At 38.3% G+C, this 18,799-nt stretch overlaps 2 protein-coding genes across 4 annotated transcripts in view; one reads left to right on the top strand and one right to left on the bottom strand.

Annotated features, from left to right (window-relative positions):
• The first annotated feature begins 705 nt into the window (after positions 1-705).
• Positions 706-13,769, top strand: LOC141909100 (uncharacterized). Its single transcript, XM_074799471.1, has 2 exons — positions 706-811; positions 13,126-13,769. The coding sequence occupies exons 1-2, from the start codon at positions 797-799 to the stop codon at positions 13,633-13,635; spliced, it is 525 nt and encodes a 174-aa protein (XP_074655572.1). The 5' UTR covers positions 706-796; the 3' UTR covers positions 13,636-13,769.
• Positions 811-18,799, bottom strand: part of LOC141909081 (D-glucuronyl C5-epimerase B-like) — a 63,616-nt gene continuing 45,627 nt past the window's right edge. For all 3 annotated transcript variants that reach the window (XM_074799440.1, XM_074799442.1, XM_074799441.1), the window contains 4 exons: positions 18,547-18,733; positions 16,109-16,280; positions 6,691-6,915; positions 811-5,299 (listed from right to left, as the gene is read on the bottom strand). In XM_074799440.1, the coding sequence (XP_074655541.1) occupies positions 4,260-5,299; positions 6,691-6,915; positions 16,109-16,280; positions 18,547-18,733 (1,624 nt within the window). In that variant the 3' untranslated portion in view covers positions 811-4,259. The remainder of the gene's footprint in view (positions 5,300-6,690; positions 6,916-16,108; positions 16,281-18,546; positions 18,734-18,799) is intronic.

Below are 18,799 nucleotides of genomic sequence, written 5' to 3'. Positions count from 1 at the left end.
TATATATCTGCATTTCATATAAACAGGTTAGATAAACTTAATTCATTCTTTATTTTCAGAAAACGAACCTGTTTCCTTTCTCTACTTGAAAATTTCAGTTTAAGAGTGATAATTTAGGTGTAGTACTTGAAAGTTTTAGTTTAAAAGTTGTTGCCGTAGCCTATTTAGGTAGTACCTGGAAATTTTATTTTCAAAGAACTACAAGATGTAGGCCTGATAGCTACGCTAGTGAGAATTCTTTTCAGAATTTAATCTGGGCCAATTCCAGAGTAGTGATGGTACATCATTGATATTGGAGATTATATGCGAAGTAGTGCTTAAAACGTTAAGAATACATGGAAATGAGATTTACCTTTCCAAATATTTCTTGGGAAGGCCCCTGTATATTGCAGTTAGGTGTCGAATGCTGAAAGTTCAGCTCAGCTGAATGACCAATGGAGTAGCTCCTTTGAAAATCATGGACCCTCCTCTGGGTATGGTACCATGCTGAAGCTCTCTGCCGTTGTCTAGGGCAAAGTCTGGCAGCAGCAAGAAAATTATCAATGTGTACCACAAAGAAGTAAAACAGCAAGTGTTTTTTCGTACTAGCATTTCATCATTCATATGGTTTTATTTCAGTACAAACAAACCACACAAACAAACAGACACCAATTTCGGTCATTGATCGTAATTTGGATGTAAAAATGATCATTTACATTTTTGATTTCAGAGAAGGGATCATTGATCCAGTTGATCGGATTCTCGGAAGCAAATCCAGATCTTAACAATAATTTCAGTTTGAGGATATTTCACTGTCATGATTCTATCAATGGTAATTAATTATCTCATGCTTATAGCAATATATACATACATTTGAGAAATATAAGCATTTCATATCATTTTCATCATTATTTACACGATCTAAATCGACTTTTCAACAGGCATTCATATATATACATAGTAAATAATAAATATAATATATTCATTTCATATTTATCTTAATTTCAATGAAATTTACATCTCGTATCGTCATCATACAACTGTATCTACTGATGAACTGTGTCCACATTCACCTACAAACAACATTCTCATTTTCATTGGAATCTCTCTAACTTGTTGGCTCTTTAAGGCCTACAATACGTAAACAAATCATATTGAAATTCAAGGCACATTCACTACATTATTAAGACCGGTTTAAATGTGGCCCGTTCCAATTAGGAACGGAACAAGTGTTCACACCAGTAAAAAGTTTGACCCAACTAGGTAAGTTCCATTTTAGACCAGCCTAAAAGACTGAAACTGGTACCAGGTCTGCAGTATGAATTTAATTGTAATATACACATAATATTTCTATATTGCCGAAGAAATAATGTACAGAATATCATGAATCTTAAACTCTGTCTATTGCGTGAGTTCCTCGAGGAGTAGCGGTCTTTTAATCATTTGTATAAGTCCTAGAATTTACCATAGATTGATGTGTCCACATATAATGATAAACTGCGGTTATCAAAACTTTTGAATTAAAAAACAGCCAGGATAAATCTATCATTAAGATATAAATCTTGGGTGAAAATACAGATGGTGACATCTTATGGAGCAAGTCATAACTATTTGCAGCCAATCTAGCAACACGTGTGTGAACCCATACTCTGATAAGGTCTGTTCCAAATTTGACCAGTTCCAGGTACGGACCCATTAAGACCGGTCTAACTAGTGGTAGTGTGAATGCGGCTTAATTTCCGGGTTCGCTATATAAGTCGATATCTAGGGCAATATACCATCATAACTCGTAGTTCAAATGAATACTACGTGGCTGAATTAACAGTTCGCACAGCTGCCGTATTAACAACTGTGTGTAACAATTAAATTGATCAACTGGAAACCACTTCATAGACAAATACACTATATTCATTCAAATATTGTAGAATTCACTTTGCTCATCTCATCGAGTTACTCCCTGCCGATGATATCTTCATCAGCCAGTCCCTCCCTGGTTATACCATCGACTCTAAAATAAAGCTTCTTCGTTTTAGGCTAGAATGAAATGATACCTTGTTTCTCATAATCGGCTGGATCATTTTGTAAAGTGCAATAAAATTTGTAATTAGTTCATTTCTATAGCTGCCGGGTCTATATTGGCTAGCTTGATCATGATTTTGTAAAAAGTAATATACAAGGTATATAGGCGACTGGCCGGGTCAACTTGTAAGCTCAGAGGTATGAGAAACGAGGTATCAATTTTTTGTCAGCCTTCGAGTCGCATCATTTCACACGCGAGATCTGAAAATTTGATATCCAACGTAATGGCTTATTGACTACTGACGTATAATTCTATATCCATTTACCTGATTAAACTTTTGCAGGCACGAACAATAAATTCTGAAAATCAGCATTTTCCATCAATCAACGGAATAGCAATTTAGTTGAGCAGGCAATATACATACACATAGTCGTTCACATTCAACAATCTTCGAATTTTCAAATACATTTATCAAAAGAGCTTTAAAGCGCAGGTTTTAAGACATCCACCTGCGGATATAATAATTTAATTTTTCTGCACGTATAATCGTACGAAAGTAAGAAGTCAATTAGCGAAACATGAGACCAGAGATTCATTACGGGAAAAATTTCCTCGGCGTCGGTTACATGCGTTTTAGTCGAAGATCAATCGAAACACTTTATTGATAGTTAATCCGAATCGTGTCATCGGAAACGGGGCCTACATTTTACACGATATTCACAATGAAACATGCAATAAAGACTAATAAAAATTAATACGCATCTAAGAAGGATAAGCCAGAACGAACGACTTATTCGAAATAATCAATAAGTTACCGGGTACAGAATACGTGTAAAGCGTAAATACGACGTTACACCATGTCAGGAAATTGAGACTACGCGCTAAAGATTCACCTAAAACATCTACGTATATCTTCACCAGGAAGACACCTATATAGAACTTACAAATCACAGTAAATATCGACAATCGAAATACAATATACATATATATATATATAATTATATAAATATATGAATGTAATAATATACTAAGGAATGTAAAAATTCACATCACAGACGCAACCCACTACACCATGACGCCATCTACAGTTTAAAAACGGCACTACTGCGTGTATGAGCAGAATTCGCATTACGGAAAAAAGCTGCGACGAGATGAGTTCATTTTTTCGGCAAAGCCAGATATGTCTTGATAATAATAACGACTAGGGATGCGAGGGAACGTTATTTGAGCTTTGTTATTAAAGTAGTAACTGGCCACTATGCCCTAATAGCCAGGACCCAGTTCTGCAGTTGTCAGTTTTTACGAATTCAATTGCAATTATTTCATAACTGCAGAACTGGCCCCAGGAATGCCGACCAATGGGAATTTCAAGAAGTACATAATCATTCAAACTACAACTCGCCGTTTAACTGCAGTTTAGGTCATCTCCACTGTGTGGCGCTAGCGTTGACTATTGAAGAATAGTGTTATGGTTAAGTTAAGGGACACCTAAACTGCAGTCGCTCCAAACTCGCATCCCTTCACACAATTTTCTATCTATGGATTACTTTTGAGCTATTATGTCAATTACAGAAAAAACTGGGCGATTAAAGCAAATAAGCAAACCGTTTCTATTCTGCCGCTCAACTGTTATTACTGGCAACTGGAATGAATTTCGCGAAAAAAAACAACAAATCTATAAACATCATGTTGGACAGGAATGTTTCCATCCAGTAGGACATGTCTACTGTCAGTTGTAGATTATATCACATTTCAATAAGGTTTTTTCGAGTGAGACTCAGATTTCTATCTCTTTCACTAGGTTTATCTTGTGCCCAGCACAAACGAGTTCTACGTAAGCGGAATGCTTTATTTAAAACACGTGCATCGATAAAACAATTCGTTATCAAAACAATTATCGATCGCAGGATTTAAAAAATCTCAATGATACAACCAGATGAATTCAACATTTTGAAAAAACGCGGGGCCAAAATAATTTCTTCAATAATGGGGTACCAGCACACGAGTTATCCCGTCAGATGGCGCTATTTAGATATTAGACGAACTCGATCAAAATTAGTTCATTTTCAATTAACTTCCAATCCAAAAATCTAGGGACAAATCTAGATAAACTCAACGTAGACCATGCATAGAATTTCAGAAATTATCATGAGATTTTAAATGAGGTTGAGAGGAAATCCAGCATTGACGTCATACTGTACACTTGTGTACTATACACCATTTTGCTTGCGACAGTAGCGTTGCCAGTACCCCATTAGATCTAATTGTGCGGTGCCCGGTACCCTTTCATGTATGTTATCCAGCGCTCGGCCGTTTTCGAAAATATTGTATTTTTCTCAACAGTTGCCAATAATAACAGTTGATTGATGTGCGTTGTGTGGTAGTCCCAACGCGCTATATTGGGAGCGATGCCGAGCGTGTAATGTCTGAGGTCGTACGTCGAGCCGGAGCCCGTGTCGAACAGCGGTAACAACGTGCGCAACGAGTCGATACCGGCCGTGTATAGACGATCGGCGCTGTGCGATACGTCGGTCGGCGCCACCGAGCGGAGATCATACAAACCGATCAACGAATAAATGAAGCCGTTCAACACGAACGAACTCGGCGTCGTCGGGTATTCCTCGTACCAGCTGTATTTGTTCATGAATTTCGCCAGCACGCCGTTGCTCTTGCCGGGAATGTCGAACAGTTTCGTCGCGCGTAATGCCGTGTTCAAGTACGTCTTTTTACCGCTGCGTATATACGCGCGCGCCAACAACGACATCGCCTGGCCCTGCGCCATCGCGCTGTACCATCCGGGCTTCAATTGCAGACGCCCGTTCGCTAGTTTCCGCGTGACCGGCACCGGCCAGCCGCCGTGTTTATCCTGGTGATTCACGAGCCAATCGGCCGCGTCGTAGAAATGCGCGAGGTGCTCGACCGATCGCAGCGATATATTATCGACGATTCCGGTACCGCGTACGGAGATGCTGACCACGCGCGACAACGTGTGTTTGATGGCCTTCGCGTCTTTCTTGTTGTTCTTGTTATGAAACAGTAGACCTTTTTGCAAGTCGATTTTCAAATCTCGCGATATGTGAGTGAGTTTTCGTCGCGAGCCGATGCCGTAGTAAATGTGGTTTCGATCGACGCGAATATGCGTTCGTGTGCACAAATAGTGAATGAAATAGTTGTTGTTGTTTCGCGATTCGACTTTCACCGTGATACTGCCGTTATTGTCGAATCGGACATCCATCGATAAGGTGAACAGATCGGCGACATTGCCAGCGTCGAGAACGATCCCCGGACTACCCATCGATTCTAAAAATATAATAAACACTATTTATCAACCTGTTCACTACCCATAGAGACCGAAATTTCTGGTTGCTTATTTTTACCGTTGAGACCAATATTTCAGTCTGCTGTATATGACTAGTTAAAGTGCGCTATAGTCTATCCCAGTGGTTATGATCGCGGCATTTCCACTCTCAAAGAGCCAGTATCAACAACAATTTAATTGATACTGACAGCTGTAAGTGGTCAAACTCACCATGAGCATCCCTGACTCCCTGGACCCCAGCTGCTTGTTACTATAGTAACAGGCAAGAGTGAATAAAGAGCAAAACTTTTCGAAGCTTACACTAAGAAAATGAAGAAATTAGCAAGGAAAAATTAGTTTTGAAGTCTTGTTGCATTCAAGAGTGAATATTTTCCGAGGATACCAAAGTCAATGTTTACATTAGAACGTGTCAGAACTAATTTTCAAGTTGAAACATTATATTTGGACGGTGTTTAAGCAAAATAGCAACACAGTACGTACGAATCATGAGATAATAATCAAATCCACAAATAGTCATTTGTTAACATATTTGCGCATGTCTAGCTTTGTAAAGCGCACAAAATAAGAAATTAATCCACGAAATTCCATGCTTAAATACATTTTAAGTAATTCTCTTTGAGAATATACAAGAAAAAACCAAATCTAGAGGAATAAAGAGAAGTGAATGACCAGGATGGGAAAACTTTAGTATTATTCACTCTTGAATGTAGTAGTTGCCTGACCTCAGTTACTTGTAGGGTTGAGCACATAGACACCACAGGGTTCCAGATCTGCGATGATATGAACTGTTTGATGCACCGCGATCATAACCACTGGGATAGACTATAACAGTGCAGCACAATACTATATGGTACATATGTGTTTACTGATTTGCCGAAGACTGTCTACTTCATTGCATCCTCACTAACCAGGGTTTGTTTGCCTCATGCCAACAAAAGCCCTGGCTGCATAGGTCCATAACACCACCTTCTGCTGCGGTCAGGGTTTGTGTTGGTGCAAGACAATCAAACTCTGGCAAGCAAGGATGCTTTCATTATCATGATATAATATCATTGTCTAGGCATCACCATTTACATGAATCATCAAAAATAAACTAAAGCCATCTGGTACAGGGCATGCACAATTATCATGGAGTGAAAGGATTAAACCATGAAATATGCGTCACAGCCATCACCAGTATTTTCTAAGAGAGAGGGGTCAAATTTCTCTAAAAGGGCCAAATCCACAAGATTTCAAATTTCATGACATAATAAACTAGGCCTGCGGATATAGTCCCTATGATATGTACACTATATGCACCATCATCCTTTGGCTTGGATTCGACTTTGTACGGCACCAAACGTCAAGGAAATACTGGCAACATGAAAATCACCTTTCGTTTCAAATTCAAGGAATGTAGCACCAGCATCGTCAGTAACAGGGTCTAAACTTGAACTATCGCCGTATTTCCATTTGCCAGACATCGTTCCATCCTCGAGCAACTTCACTTTCGGCTCCGCTTCGTTTAACATTTTACTGAAATGGCTGAGACCGTATTGAGCTATTTGAATTGGGTAAAAGTAACCATGAGCGCCCCACTGCGTGCTTATCGGAACTCCTGAAAATACGCAGAAAAAGAGACATTCATTTAAGGCGTTTTTTAATTACTTGGAATATGGATCCACCTCCCAGAATTCTGCAAAATCATCACATAAAAATACATAAATCTTTTTTTACTTCTCCTTTGTGTTCTCATCACAAGTTTTCAATGACAAATTTTTTATTTTTGTTGTTATGCCTGTCTTAATTTTCAATCCAGTAATTTGCAAAAAGTTAGCATTTTTCATTTCTACCATCATCTAATCAAATTCATCATAATTTTAACATCTTTTTTTATTCTTTTCTGCAGTCCTTCTGAGGTTTTATGCGAGTAAATACTAAAATCATAAAAAAATCTTATTTTCATATTTTTTTCTATTCCCTTCCATTTTGAAATGCCCATTATAAAAGATTTTTTTTTATTTGTATCTTTTCTATTTGCCCTCTCATTTTTTTTTCTTGAATACTCAGTAATCAAAAAAGAGCTAAAGGTCATTTGACACCGCTCAGTATTAAATCTTCTAATCTTTACCTAAACTAATAACAACATTTCTGTATAGCCGTATTGTTACACCTTCTAAATAACAAAATGCTTCTTCCTTCAGAAAACTTAGCAATCAATTCATGTCCAAGTAAATATGAATGAATAAATCGTAAATGATTTGACAGTACGTAAACTGCATGCACCACAGGAGCTGTCTGAAAATTGATTTCGCAGACACCCACTAGGTGTGCTGATAATACACTGAATGCTGACATCATAGATTTCTATGTATTACCCTATACAGCATACACAGCATATAGTATTTGCCCTATATACTCTAATAATGCTAGCTACTGGCAGTTATAGCACACATAGATATAACTCAGTAAAATCCATGTTGTAAACTTCTTTGTCAACTCTTTAATTGTTGGTTAATAACTATTTATTTTTAAAATGGTTAACTGCTGTTCAGTAGCAGGGTGTCAAAACCGTAGCTGTGGTGGTCAAACGGGATCGAAAGTTTCGTTACATCAATTTCCGAAAGATGAGAAATTGCTGAAAATATGGATTAAAAGTTGCGGACGCGAGGCAACATGGATACCGTCGAGATACGCTCAACTTTGTTCGGCGCATTTCACTACGGACTGTTACGAGGACAAAAGCGTCGCGGAATCGTTAGGATTTTTCACCAAAAGACGTTTAAAAGCGGACGCAATACCTACACTTTCATTAGCAGCGGAAAAAGAAAATCATGAAGAACAAGCTTCCAATGCTTCGACTGATACAGCGGATGAATTATCAGTAAGCTCAATTTTATTTACCATTACATTTTACTCAGATCTGTGTAAACTCATCAGTGAAGAAAGTAGGTCATACGTTGCTGAGTGAAAATACAAGAGAATGTCTCTCACTTATAGGACTTCCTAATGTTCCTAAATAACTTCCAGTTTACCTGACTGGGTTTGAATCTCATTTTCGATGCTATATTTCCACTAAAGTCTATATTCAAAAAGATTCAATTGGCCCCAGAGAATGAAGTCAGGCCACCTGTCAAGTATCTTATCAAAAATACATCTTAACGTATTTTTAATCTTATGTATTCCTTCTATAGTTTGACGACGAAGCAAACGACACAATCCCGAACCCACATAAACGACGGAGGCATGACTCGGCGGACCAAGGTGCAATCGCGTGTGATATAATTTTTCCTACGATTCCAATACAACAGGCGTCGATATCATCCCTTTTTCCATTTACGCCACAATCAGAACCGCCGAAGAAATTCCGTACACAATCTACCCAGGTTAACATCGTAAGTAGATTTTTTCGAACTAGATGATTTTACGCGAGGTTTTCTGTGTTGTCAGAATTTCACGCGAAATCTTATTATATAGTTCTCAAGTGTGGCGAAGATAAACGCGGGTTGGTTCATTTCTGGTTCATTTCGTCGTTTTTTGTTCATCATTCGTTGAATTTAAGGAAATTATGGACAGATTTCAATTGAATCTGAACAGAAATCCAGAATCGTTGTCGCGAAATAATGCGCTGTTGCAGTCCGGTGGATTTTCACTTCGCGACATGTAGAATCCGCGATTGCCGCAGTCGACTACGGAGTCCTCATTAGAGCACGGATTCAGAACGATCATTATACATTTCAGGAAAAGAAATCAAAATGGACATCGACGTCTCTGCAATCATTCGCGTCCGATGGATCCCTGCCATATCGTACACAGTCCACTCAGATTTACATCGTAAGTCACTTTTCGAAACAAAATCATTGATTCCTAATCATATAAAATCTAACAAATAATTCCATTGTTTGGAGTGATAACCAGTACTTGTACTTGGTTAGTATTTTACTAAAGGAAATGAACTAATTGAACTATACTTAACCCTTTCAGTGTGTCTACACCGCAGTGCAGTGTATAAATCGGTGATGGATTTTGCTAGTACACCGCACTGCAGTGTATTGATGTAATTAGTAATTAGTTTTTATCTCTATTGAAAGATGGCAGCACCTGTCAAACATAGTGAAATACTAGTAACTAACGATACACCGCGCCGTGGTGTAGACGCACTATAGCGGTATTCCCGTTATTCAACACACAAGGGTGGAATTTTTCAAAATATTCAAATTATCTTCCAAATTTGACTCGGGCCGGATCCGGACCAAACAGTCTCATTAGACGATCATTAATTTTTCAGGCTAGAAAATCAAGGGGCACGCAGTGCAACCTGAAACCGCGTCGAGATCACAAATTTGTACAAGTACTTCAAATGACGAAGAACGCCAGTGTACAGTGTAACATTCTAAAACCACCGCCACCAGAATACAGCGACGAAGAGGAAGACGAAGATTCAGAGTACGTTGATGATCTGAAAAATGATCCGACTTGGAACGCCGACGACTACGAGATTGAAGATGATGAGTAAGTTCATAGTAAACTCATTCGTACTTTGAAAAATATTTCAACAAATATCGAGAAATGAATCAATTGTTAATGATTTACCCTAAACAGCAAGGGCGGACCTACGATTCTTCGAAGGAGGTCGACCTGAAAATTGCAATGGGCACTTAATTTGAAAACAGCTGATTCGGCAACGTCAGGGCTGCAAGCACAAAAATTAGTGTGGTCTTCTGGTGGCCCTACGACAGAAAATCTAGGACCAAGAAGGGGCTTTTCTGGCCCTAATCACGACCCATTTGGATTAATCTATTTTTCCTTCTAGAATTTTCTTTGCACAAAAGTTTCCAGACTTTTTAGAGGGCGCATTCGAATTTCAAAGGGGGTGGATCACCCGGTCCGCCCCCTAAATCCGCCCTTGTACGGACATTTTTCATGTATCTTTCTGAAATCTCTCCTCTATTTCAGCTGAAACTGGATCTAATTTGTCAACAAAGACTGCTGTTTGTTTATATCAGCGTTGTATGACTTGCGAACACAAACTCTGATCAGACAGATCAAAAGCCAGTCGATGACGCGTCTTATTTCTATGCATTTACGTTTGAGCTCCATAAATTTCTGTTGATTGGAATTCAATATATTTTTTATCGCATCAAAACAACGCTATTCTTCTTTCGTGCTCTCAATTGTAGTGTATAAAAATATTTTGCACTGCATTTCCCGAAACAAAACTAGTCGCAGTTTGATATATATATATATATATATATATATATATATATATATATATATATATATATATATATATATATATATATATATATATATATATATATATGTATATAAATATCGACTTGATCAACATCGCGTTTGACACTTGAATTGCCTCGGCAAATACTGGCGGCAGAACGTAAGCAAATTGAACAGTGGAGGAAATTAAACTTCAACTGTCATCTTCAGGCTAGCAGGCTAGCATCTTCCTTATTAAATTCCTCCTTTTTTTCTTGAACCCGAGACTGCATGAGCTATTGTGTAGTAGGTGACATATCAACCCTTTCAGACTAAATAATACCCTCAAGCGCTGGAGAAAATTTGAAATAATTCTACCCCCGTGTGCTCATTAACAAAGCATACCGCTTTCTGGTCCCTTGAAGTTCGGTATAACGAGGTTCCACTGTAATGCGTCTACACCATGGTGCGGTGTATTGTTAGTTATCAATATTTAACATTGTTTGATAGGTGCTGCCATCTTTCAATATAGATAAAAACTAATTACTAATAGCACTTATAAACTACAACTGTGGTGGCAAAGTCCATCATCAATTAATACACCGCACCGTGGTGTAGATGCACTGAAAGGGTTAAACGCTGAAGCAGAATCCAGTTTTGACCAAACATCGTGACAAAACCAATGATTCAGAGCAAAATGTCTTGATAAGACAATTATCTGCTACCATTTTGATCTATTAGGTCTTATTTGGCACAGGCAATCAAACGGAAATTGCATGCCATTAGTTCACAGCAGAAATCAGCTCCCATGTTTGTGGGCAGACGGATGAATGCGCCATGTTCATACTGGTATATATAGAGAGAAATAAATTCCAGAGAATTATCCGCTTTCTTTTTTCATCGAATGGAAAAAATCATTAGAAAAGCTCTCACACAATTCACGTTTGAGCGTACTTAGAACAAAGACACTCGTTGAAAAAGCTGCCACGCCTTTCGAAATAATCGAAACTTAAGTTTTCACGCCGTCATCATCTACACAAGGACGGAGATAGACTTCTGAAGAAAACGTCATTGAAGGGAATTGATTCTACGACTTCGACAATTCCCAGTTTAATATCGAGTTCTATTCAAATTCATACATAACTTATCATCATGTTGTATTGAGCTGAATGAACTGATGCGCCTTTCTAATCACTCGATTTCTCCGAATTTGAAAAACACTGAGTAATTTTCAAACTAATTTGCTTCGAGCCATCAAACCCTGTGAACTGAGATCAAGAGCGACCAGATGTTGCATTCCCAAATGTCATTTGATGAGGAAAGATTCCATGATCGAAAAAATGGTTACGGTATTTGATCTTTGATCTTACGACTGTTCACCGTTTTTCTAACTATTCCACTCCCTAAACTATTTTAGTGCTCTTTCAGCACTAATTAGAGCTCGATAGTGTTTGAGATAATTTGCAAATTGAAGAAAAAAATTCCACCCCAGTGTGTTGAACAACGGACATACCGCTATAGTGAATCTGCACCATGGTGCGGAGTATTGTTAGTTAATTGTATTTCACTATGTTCGACAGGTACTGCCATCTTTTATTAGATAAAAACTAATTACTAATAATATCAATACATCATGGTGCGGTGTACTAGCAAAGTCCATCACCAATTATACACCGCATTGTGGTGTAGATGCACCGAAAGGGTTAACTCTGGATGCGTTAAATAATAACTTAACTACAAAATAGCAAAGTCTAAATCCTCCTGATTGAACAACTCCCCTCGAGGCAATAATTATCAGGCTTAAATGTAAATAAAATACGGGTATCGCAGTTAATTGCGTAAAAACTCAGGCGATCAACAAGTCAACTGGCTGAATTAATGGCTGCCAGATCGAACCTAGCGAGTCTTCAATCATAATCTACGATATACACCAGTGATAATGTCAAATCTACGACGAACTACTAGTGAATTTATGACATGGGATTAACCGGCGCGCATGGCGGAATTGATAGATCTCATCGGCGCAACAGCGCTCCATTTCGGTATTCCGGCATTAAATGATAGTGTCTAGTTAAGCGAGCTAGAAAATCCACAATCATCCGACGTCGGCGACCGATTTCGCCGCAAATTGTTTTTCAAATCACGAATCGCGTCGTATTTCGATCGACACCCGATCGCCGTCATAATCAAACGAAAACATCGACGTATAGTTAGAAATCTTAAATCGCTTAAATCATGAAACTCGCCCGATGGCTATACCGAGTAACCCTTTAGTTACGGTATTGAACTTTTAATTCGTCAGTATCATCATAGCTGCAACACCAGCTATGCCACCAGATGGCGTGACAAGCACTCAGTCTTAGACATATGTAGATCCCTCCAATAGTTAGTATATTGTAAGTTAGTGTATGACCAATAAATAAATAACTTCATTATATTTCAATAAGAAAAGTTCTGTAAATATTGTTTACACAGTTTTGTAAATATTGTATACATATATATTCTATATCCTCCCGCCATATACAACGGAAATGGTTGGAATGTAAATAAATTCCTACTTCCTTACATTGTAAAAATTGGTTCATTTTCGATCAATTTCGAACTATATTTTTAGGCTCCTGATTTGGCCGCGTCCAAAACTGCTGGTCGAAAACATGGAGAAAGGCTTTTCGAAAACATGGAGAAAGGCTGTTCGAAAACATGGAGAAAGGCTGTTCGAAAACATGGGGAAAGGCTGTTCGAAAACATGGAGAAAGGCTGTTCGAAAACATGGAGAAAGGCTGTTCGAAAACATGGAGAAAGGCTGTTCGAAAACATGGAGAAAGGCTGTTCGAAAACATGGAGAAAGGCTGTTCGAAAACATGGAGAAAGGCTGTTCGAAAACATGGAGAAAGGCTGTTCGAAAACATGGAGAAAGGCTGTTCGAAAACATGGAGAAAGGCTGTTCGAAAACATGGAGAAAGGCTGTTCGAAAACATGGAGAAAGGCTGTTCGAAAACATGGAGAAAGGCTGTTCGAAAACATGGAGAAAGGCTGTTCGAAAACATGGAGAAAGGCTGTTCGAAAACATGGAGAAAGGCTGTTCGAAAACATGGAGAAATCTGTTGAAACAAACAATGTTTGATAATCGAATTGCTACCGATATCGCGTTGAGCGTGCGGTATCAATGTTTTTATCAATTTCGCTTTATAATAAGACCATTATCGATACGAACTGACGTTGCTGTCAAAATAAAACCTCGAATGAATTACAACCGATAAGCCTTAATTTCATAATAACCGATAAAAAGCGACGACAAATTGTAAATTGCGTTGCAAACAATTTCGAAATTCGTTTCAATAACTGTCTCGGGAGACGCGGGCGCAAGGGCGGTTGTCGCAACGTTCCCAAGTGACACTTCGAACGGCGTAGAATTCGACACAGTTGAAGGTGAGATTAAACGAATGATTTATGGCTGTTAAAACTGCGACGATGACGATATTATACAATCGATGTATCATAAATCTTGTCCGCATTCGACTGACATCGAGCTTTGTGACGAGACGAAAGTTTAACCGGCACCGGTATGTATGACATCGCAGACAAGTGTATGTGTATATTTACTGGTCTGATTGGAAACATGATTTTGATTGGAAACAAAATTTACCACATGGCAGTCTACTGAAGATGGAATAAGAGTATGGACAGAGGCGACAACGGTTCTCGAGCTAAGACTTGAACTCCGAACGTTACCATGTGTTAGTTCCCACTGCATTTTGGAAATGTCGTATCAAGGGCCAATAGCTAAATTTCATCTTTTGACTTTTCATCCCTGATCCTCAGTTATGAGGTCTATTCCAGGTTATGTTGCTGAAAAAAAACAATGTTTTTAGTGCCTAGTTATGCCGCTAGGTGGCACACTCGGCCCATCTTTCGCACTGCACAACTAGACCACCATACTAACATTGTACCCATGTTTCATCAAGATCGACCCGCTATTAACGGAGCTGAGGAGCTGAAAGACAAACACACAGACCATGGACACATAAACTAGTATGTCTATGCACAGACCGAGACAGTACAGTACAAGAATAAGGCACATAAGGTAAGGCTCACTGAAGCCCAAGAACCAAAAAAGGGTATGTTTTAAGTTATACAAAGAAGGTTAATTTTCTGATAACTACAATGGCCCTGAGAAGGAACTTTCTCTGCTTAAAAGGCATCCTAACCTCTTATAAAATTCAACCCATACTTCTCATATTGATAAATCTGCCGCAAATATAGCAGTACAAGCCGTGGGATATATCCGATAAATCATTTATTAGTAAACAGACCGACAGTTTGTCAAACCATCACCTGTGAGATTCCCATCTGGCATACATATTAGCAAAAATTCAGTTGTCCAGTTCCACAGGAGTTAAGATTTTAATCCGAGTTTAACTTAATGAAAATGAACTATGTTTAACTCAGAGTTAAGTCTAACTCCCAACTGTGGAACTGAGTCCATAGTCTTTATGAATTTTTGATATTAGTAATATTACACTAAACCTCGACCAACTCAGATAAAAACAAATTCATGTTTCTGACTTCTTAATGTATTTTCATATCCTTGTCTCGGACCAATTTTGCCGGTGCCAGTTTGTCCGTGTTAGGTATGGTTTACTATATACTATATAAAGCAGATCGTATTATTTCAGGTCAAAAATGAATTTCATGTCGTTAGAAAATTTGCTCCGTCACTAGTTACATAAACATTCGACTTTTTAGTTAAGTTTTTTTCCGTGTGCTCATCTAAACCGTGGTTCAGATGAAAACAAGTTTTGTCTGACGTAAACGACACCGCGCAAATCTAATCCTTCGCGTCTTAAAAAAAAAAGAAACCGGCTTTATCTTCGTGATCGCGATTTGCGGAGACGATGTTAATAAAGATCGCGTTGCGAGAACCGGAGACGATTCCGATACCTGGCGACAATGTCAGCGTCGTATCAGTTTACATCGACGGACGAGGTATCGATAACACGCCGCATCAATCGGAATAAACCCCGGCGCTAGCGCAATGCGTTGCGAAAAAAATCGCGCATTACGAACGAATTGAAAGAAATAAGATTCACCGCGTTGAACGGTGATGTTTCACTCTTTGTACGGCGATAATGAACTGATTACCGCCGTATCATATCTCTAGTGATAAGCGATGTAACTGTGATATTATCATTTTGGGGGTAAAGCCGCAAGTGCCCGAGATTACAGAAGAAAAATATCTCGTGGAATCAGTTTTCTATCCAGTATTCTTTTTCACCTAACAGGATAGGGGAGTTTTAGGAGAATACCCGACATTTTTATTGATTCACGCGTTAATAAAGAAACATGCTGTCAATAACATTATCGGAATTCCCTGATTTTTCCAGGTTATTTGGTAAAATTTGTCAAATTCCCTGATTTTTTTCTCATTTTTTATAATTCCCTGAGTTTTCCTAGTTTTTGGTCAAGTTTGTCAAATTTATGATTTTTTTCTCATTTTCTATAATTCCTTGAGTTTTCCAGGTCAGTGGCTTTCAGCTTTCAGGCCAGTGGGAGACTTTCTCCACGAAATGTTCATTATTTTCTTCAATGTAACTGACCTTCCTGTCCGCTGATACATTTCACGCGGTCGCGAACTTCTACGTTGTAGTGATTAAACGTCATGAAAATGCCGTCGGTCGTGTATTTTTTCGTCGGCCGATAAAACGTGGAATAACTGTGCTGCCACTCGAATCGCGGTATACCGTCCTGCTGGATTATTCGGCCATAAACCTGAAAATGAATGAGATCTGAATGAAACTTAGGCTTAGAAATTATTTTTCAAATAACAGATCTGCCACCAAGAATTCTGTTTAAGTCATCACACTAATAAAAAAACTTTTTTCATAAAAAAAAAATTTTGGGGTGAATTAATCAAATAATTAAAGATATTTTTTTTTTCATTTTTTCCCTGTTCCCTTCCATTTTGAAACGTCTATTATAAAAAAAATTTAATCTTCACTTCCACCCATCTTTAAAGTTAATTAATATACTCTGATTTTTGTCAAAAAATAATTTTTTTGGGGGGGGATTAATCAAATAATTAAAAATATTTTATTTCAAATTTTTTTCCTGTTCCCTTCCATTTTGAAATGCCTATTATAAAAAAAAAAATCTTAATCTTTATTTCTTCCCATCTTTAAAGTTCATTTATATATCTATTTCCATTTGAAACAAACTCTGAAGATGGTTGGAAGGATCCATCAGAAACGTCTGAGGTAAAAACATTAACGGTTGTTTAAATTGATGTTGTACGTCTCTCCCAATGACAGGCAAATTGGGTCCGGAAAATAGACCTAAATGATGTGACCACTTTTACGATGATGATTTAACCGCGTTTGACAGCGTACGCCTACTTAGAAATTCAATATTTCAAATTATTCAATAATAGTTCAATAAATTCGATATGAACGAACAGAAAACATGCCGAAACGTTGGAAACGGAAATGTGTTTTGCAAAACATTGCATCATGACTATCTATTTGCGAACAATGATGGAAAAAAACTTATCATCATCAGTAAAATCGTGCTATAGGGCACGCGAAGAGAGGTATAGAATTCAGAATCAGTTTCATATTCACTCGCCGCAGGCGCTTTCTAGAGCGTATCGTATGAAATTCATTTGTAATAGATCGAAGAAAATGAATATCTAAGTGCAGCAGCAGCAGCAGCAGCAGCAGCTAATACTAGTGAAACTGTGAAATGAATATCGTTATAGTCAGTAGCAGCCGACGGGTTCTCTTTTTATAAAACCTTGAAAGCCGCTTCGGGAAAATGAATCGTAATAGAATATATTGTTATTCGGATCTATTATTTTCATCCGTTCCGACGCGAAACAATTCTAACTGCAGGCGAAAAACAAAGGATTGTTACATTGTGAACAAATACTCTTCAAATGTAAGGGATATATATATATATATATTTATATGGGCTGATATATTCAGAGGTCAGACCTTAAATAGAAATGACGAACGACCAATGACAAATGTATCAATGTGATCAAAATAACAGGGTACCCAACCTCTGTGTAGTGCTATCAGTAACTAATTGATATTTTTACAGTAACATTTCACTGAAATATGAAAGAAAAAGATCAAATTGATCAGTAGTCAACAGTAGGACCCTCTCAGTAATGTCTTTCATATTTTTGTACACATCAAACAAATCTAATCAGTATTTCTCGTTACAAAATAGAAGCAAATACTGACAATCAGGAATGAGTTGGTAGCTCTATAATAATGTATTGCATCTATCTACGTCGGCAAAATTGGCATCACATCATCAAGAAATCGTTTAAAGTGTGGGACATGTCTACATGTCACCAGAACTGTACACTGGACACTCAGGCTTTAGGGCTACATGTCACCAGAACTCTACACTGGACACTCGAGCTTTAGGGCTACATGTCACCAGAACTGTATACTGGACACTCAGGCTTTAGGGCTACATGTTACCAGAACTGTACACTGGACACTCAGGCTTTAGGGTTACATGTCACCAGAACTGTACACTGGACACTGAGGCTTTATGGCTACATGTTACCAGAACTGTACACTGGACACTCAGGCTTTAGGGTTACATGTTACCAGAACTGTACACTGGACACTCAGGCTTTAGGGCTACATGTTACCAGAACTGTACACTGGACACTCAGACTTTAGGGCTATATGTTACCAGAACTGTACACTGGACACTCAGGCTTTAGGGTTACATGTTACCAGAACTGTACACTGGACACTCAGGCTTTAGGGCTACATGTTACCAGAACTGTACACTGGACACTCAGACTTTAGGGCTACATGTTACCAGAACTGTACACTGGACACTGAGGCTTTAGGGCTACATGTTACCAGAACTGTACACTGGACACTCAGGCTTTAGGGCTACATGTTACCAGAACTGTACACTGGACACTCAGACTTTAGGGCTACATGTTACCAGAACTGTACACTGGACACTCAGGCTTTAGGGCTACATGTCACCAGAACTGTACACTCACCTCGAAATATTTGTTGAGGAAACTAAAAGGAATGTAGACATCATTGTTTTGTAGGATACCCTGGACAATGTATTCATTATTAACGTTAACATCAATCGGCGAAGGAGACGAACGAGAATTGTCTTCAACTCCTTGTAAATGATGACTCGACGACTGCACGTTCTCGTCGCGCTTGGTGTTCCGATCTCTGAAAAATAAAAATACAAGAAAACCATAACTTGAAAGTTCATTGAAAAATAACACTCTTCGCTTA

Source organism: Tubulanus polymorphus, chromosome 7 (assembly GCF_964204645.1).
Source record: "Tubulanus polymorphus chromosome 7, tnTubPoly1.2, whole genome shotgun sequence".
Taxonomy (NCBI): domain Eukaryota; kingdom Metazoa; phylum Nemertea; class Palaeonemertea; order Tubulaniformes; family Tubulanidae; genus Tubulanus; species Tubulanus polymorphus.
This window is presented reverse-complemented; position numbering and strand designations above follow the sequence as displayed.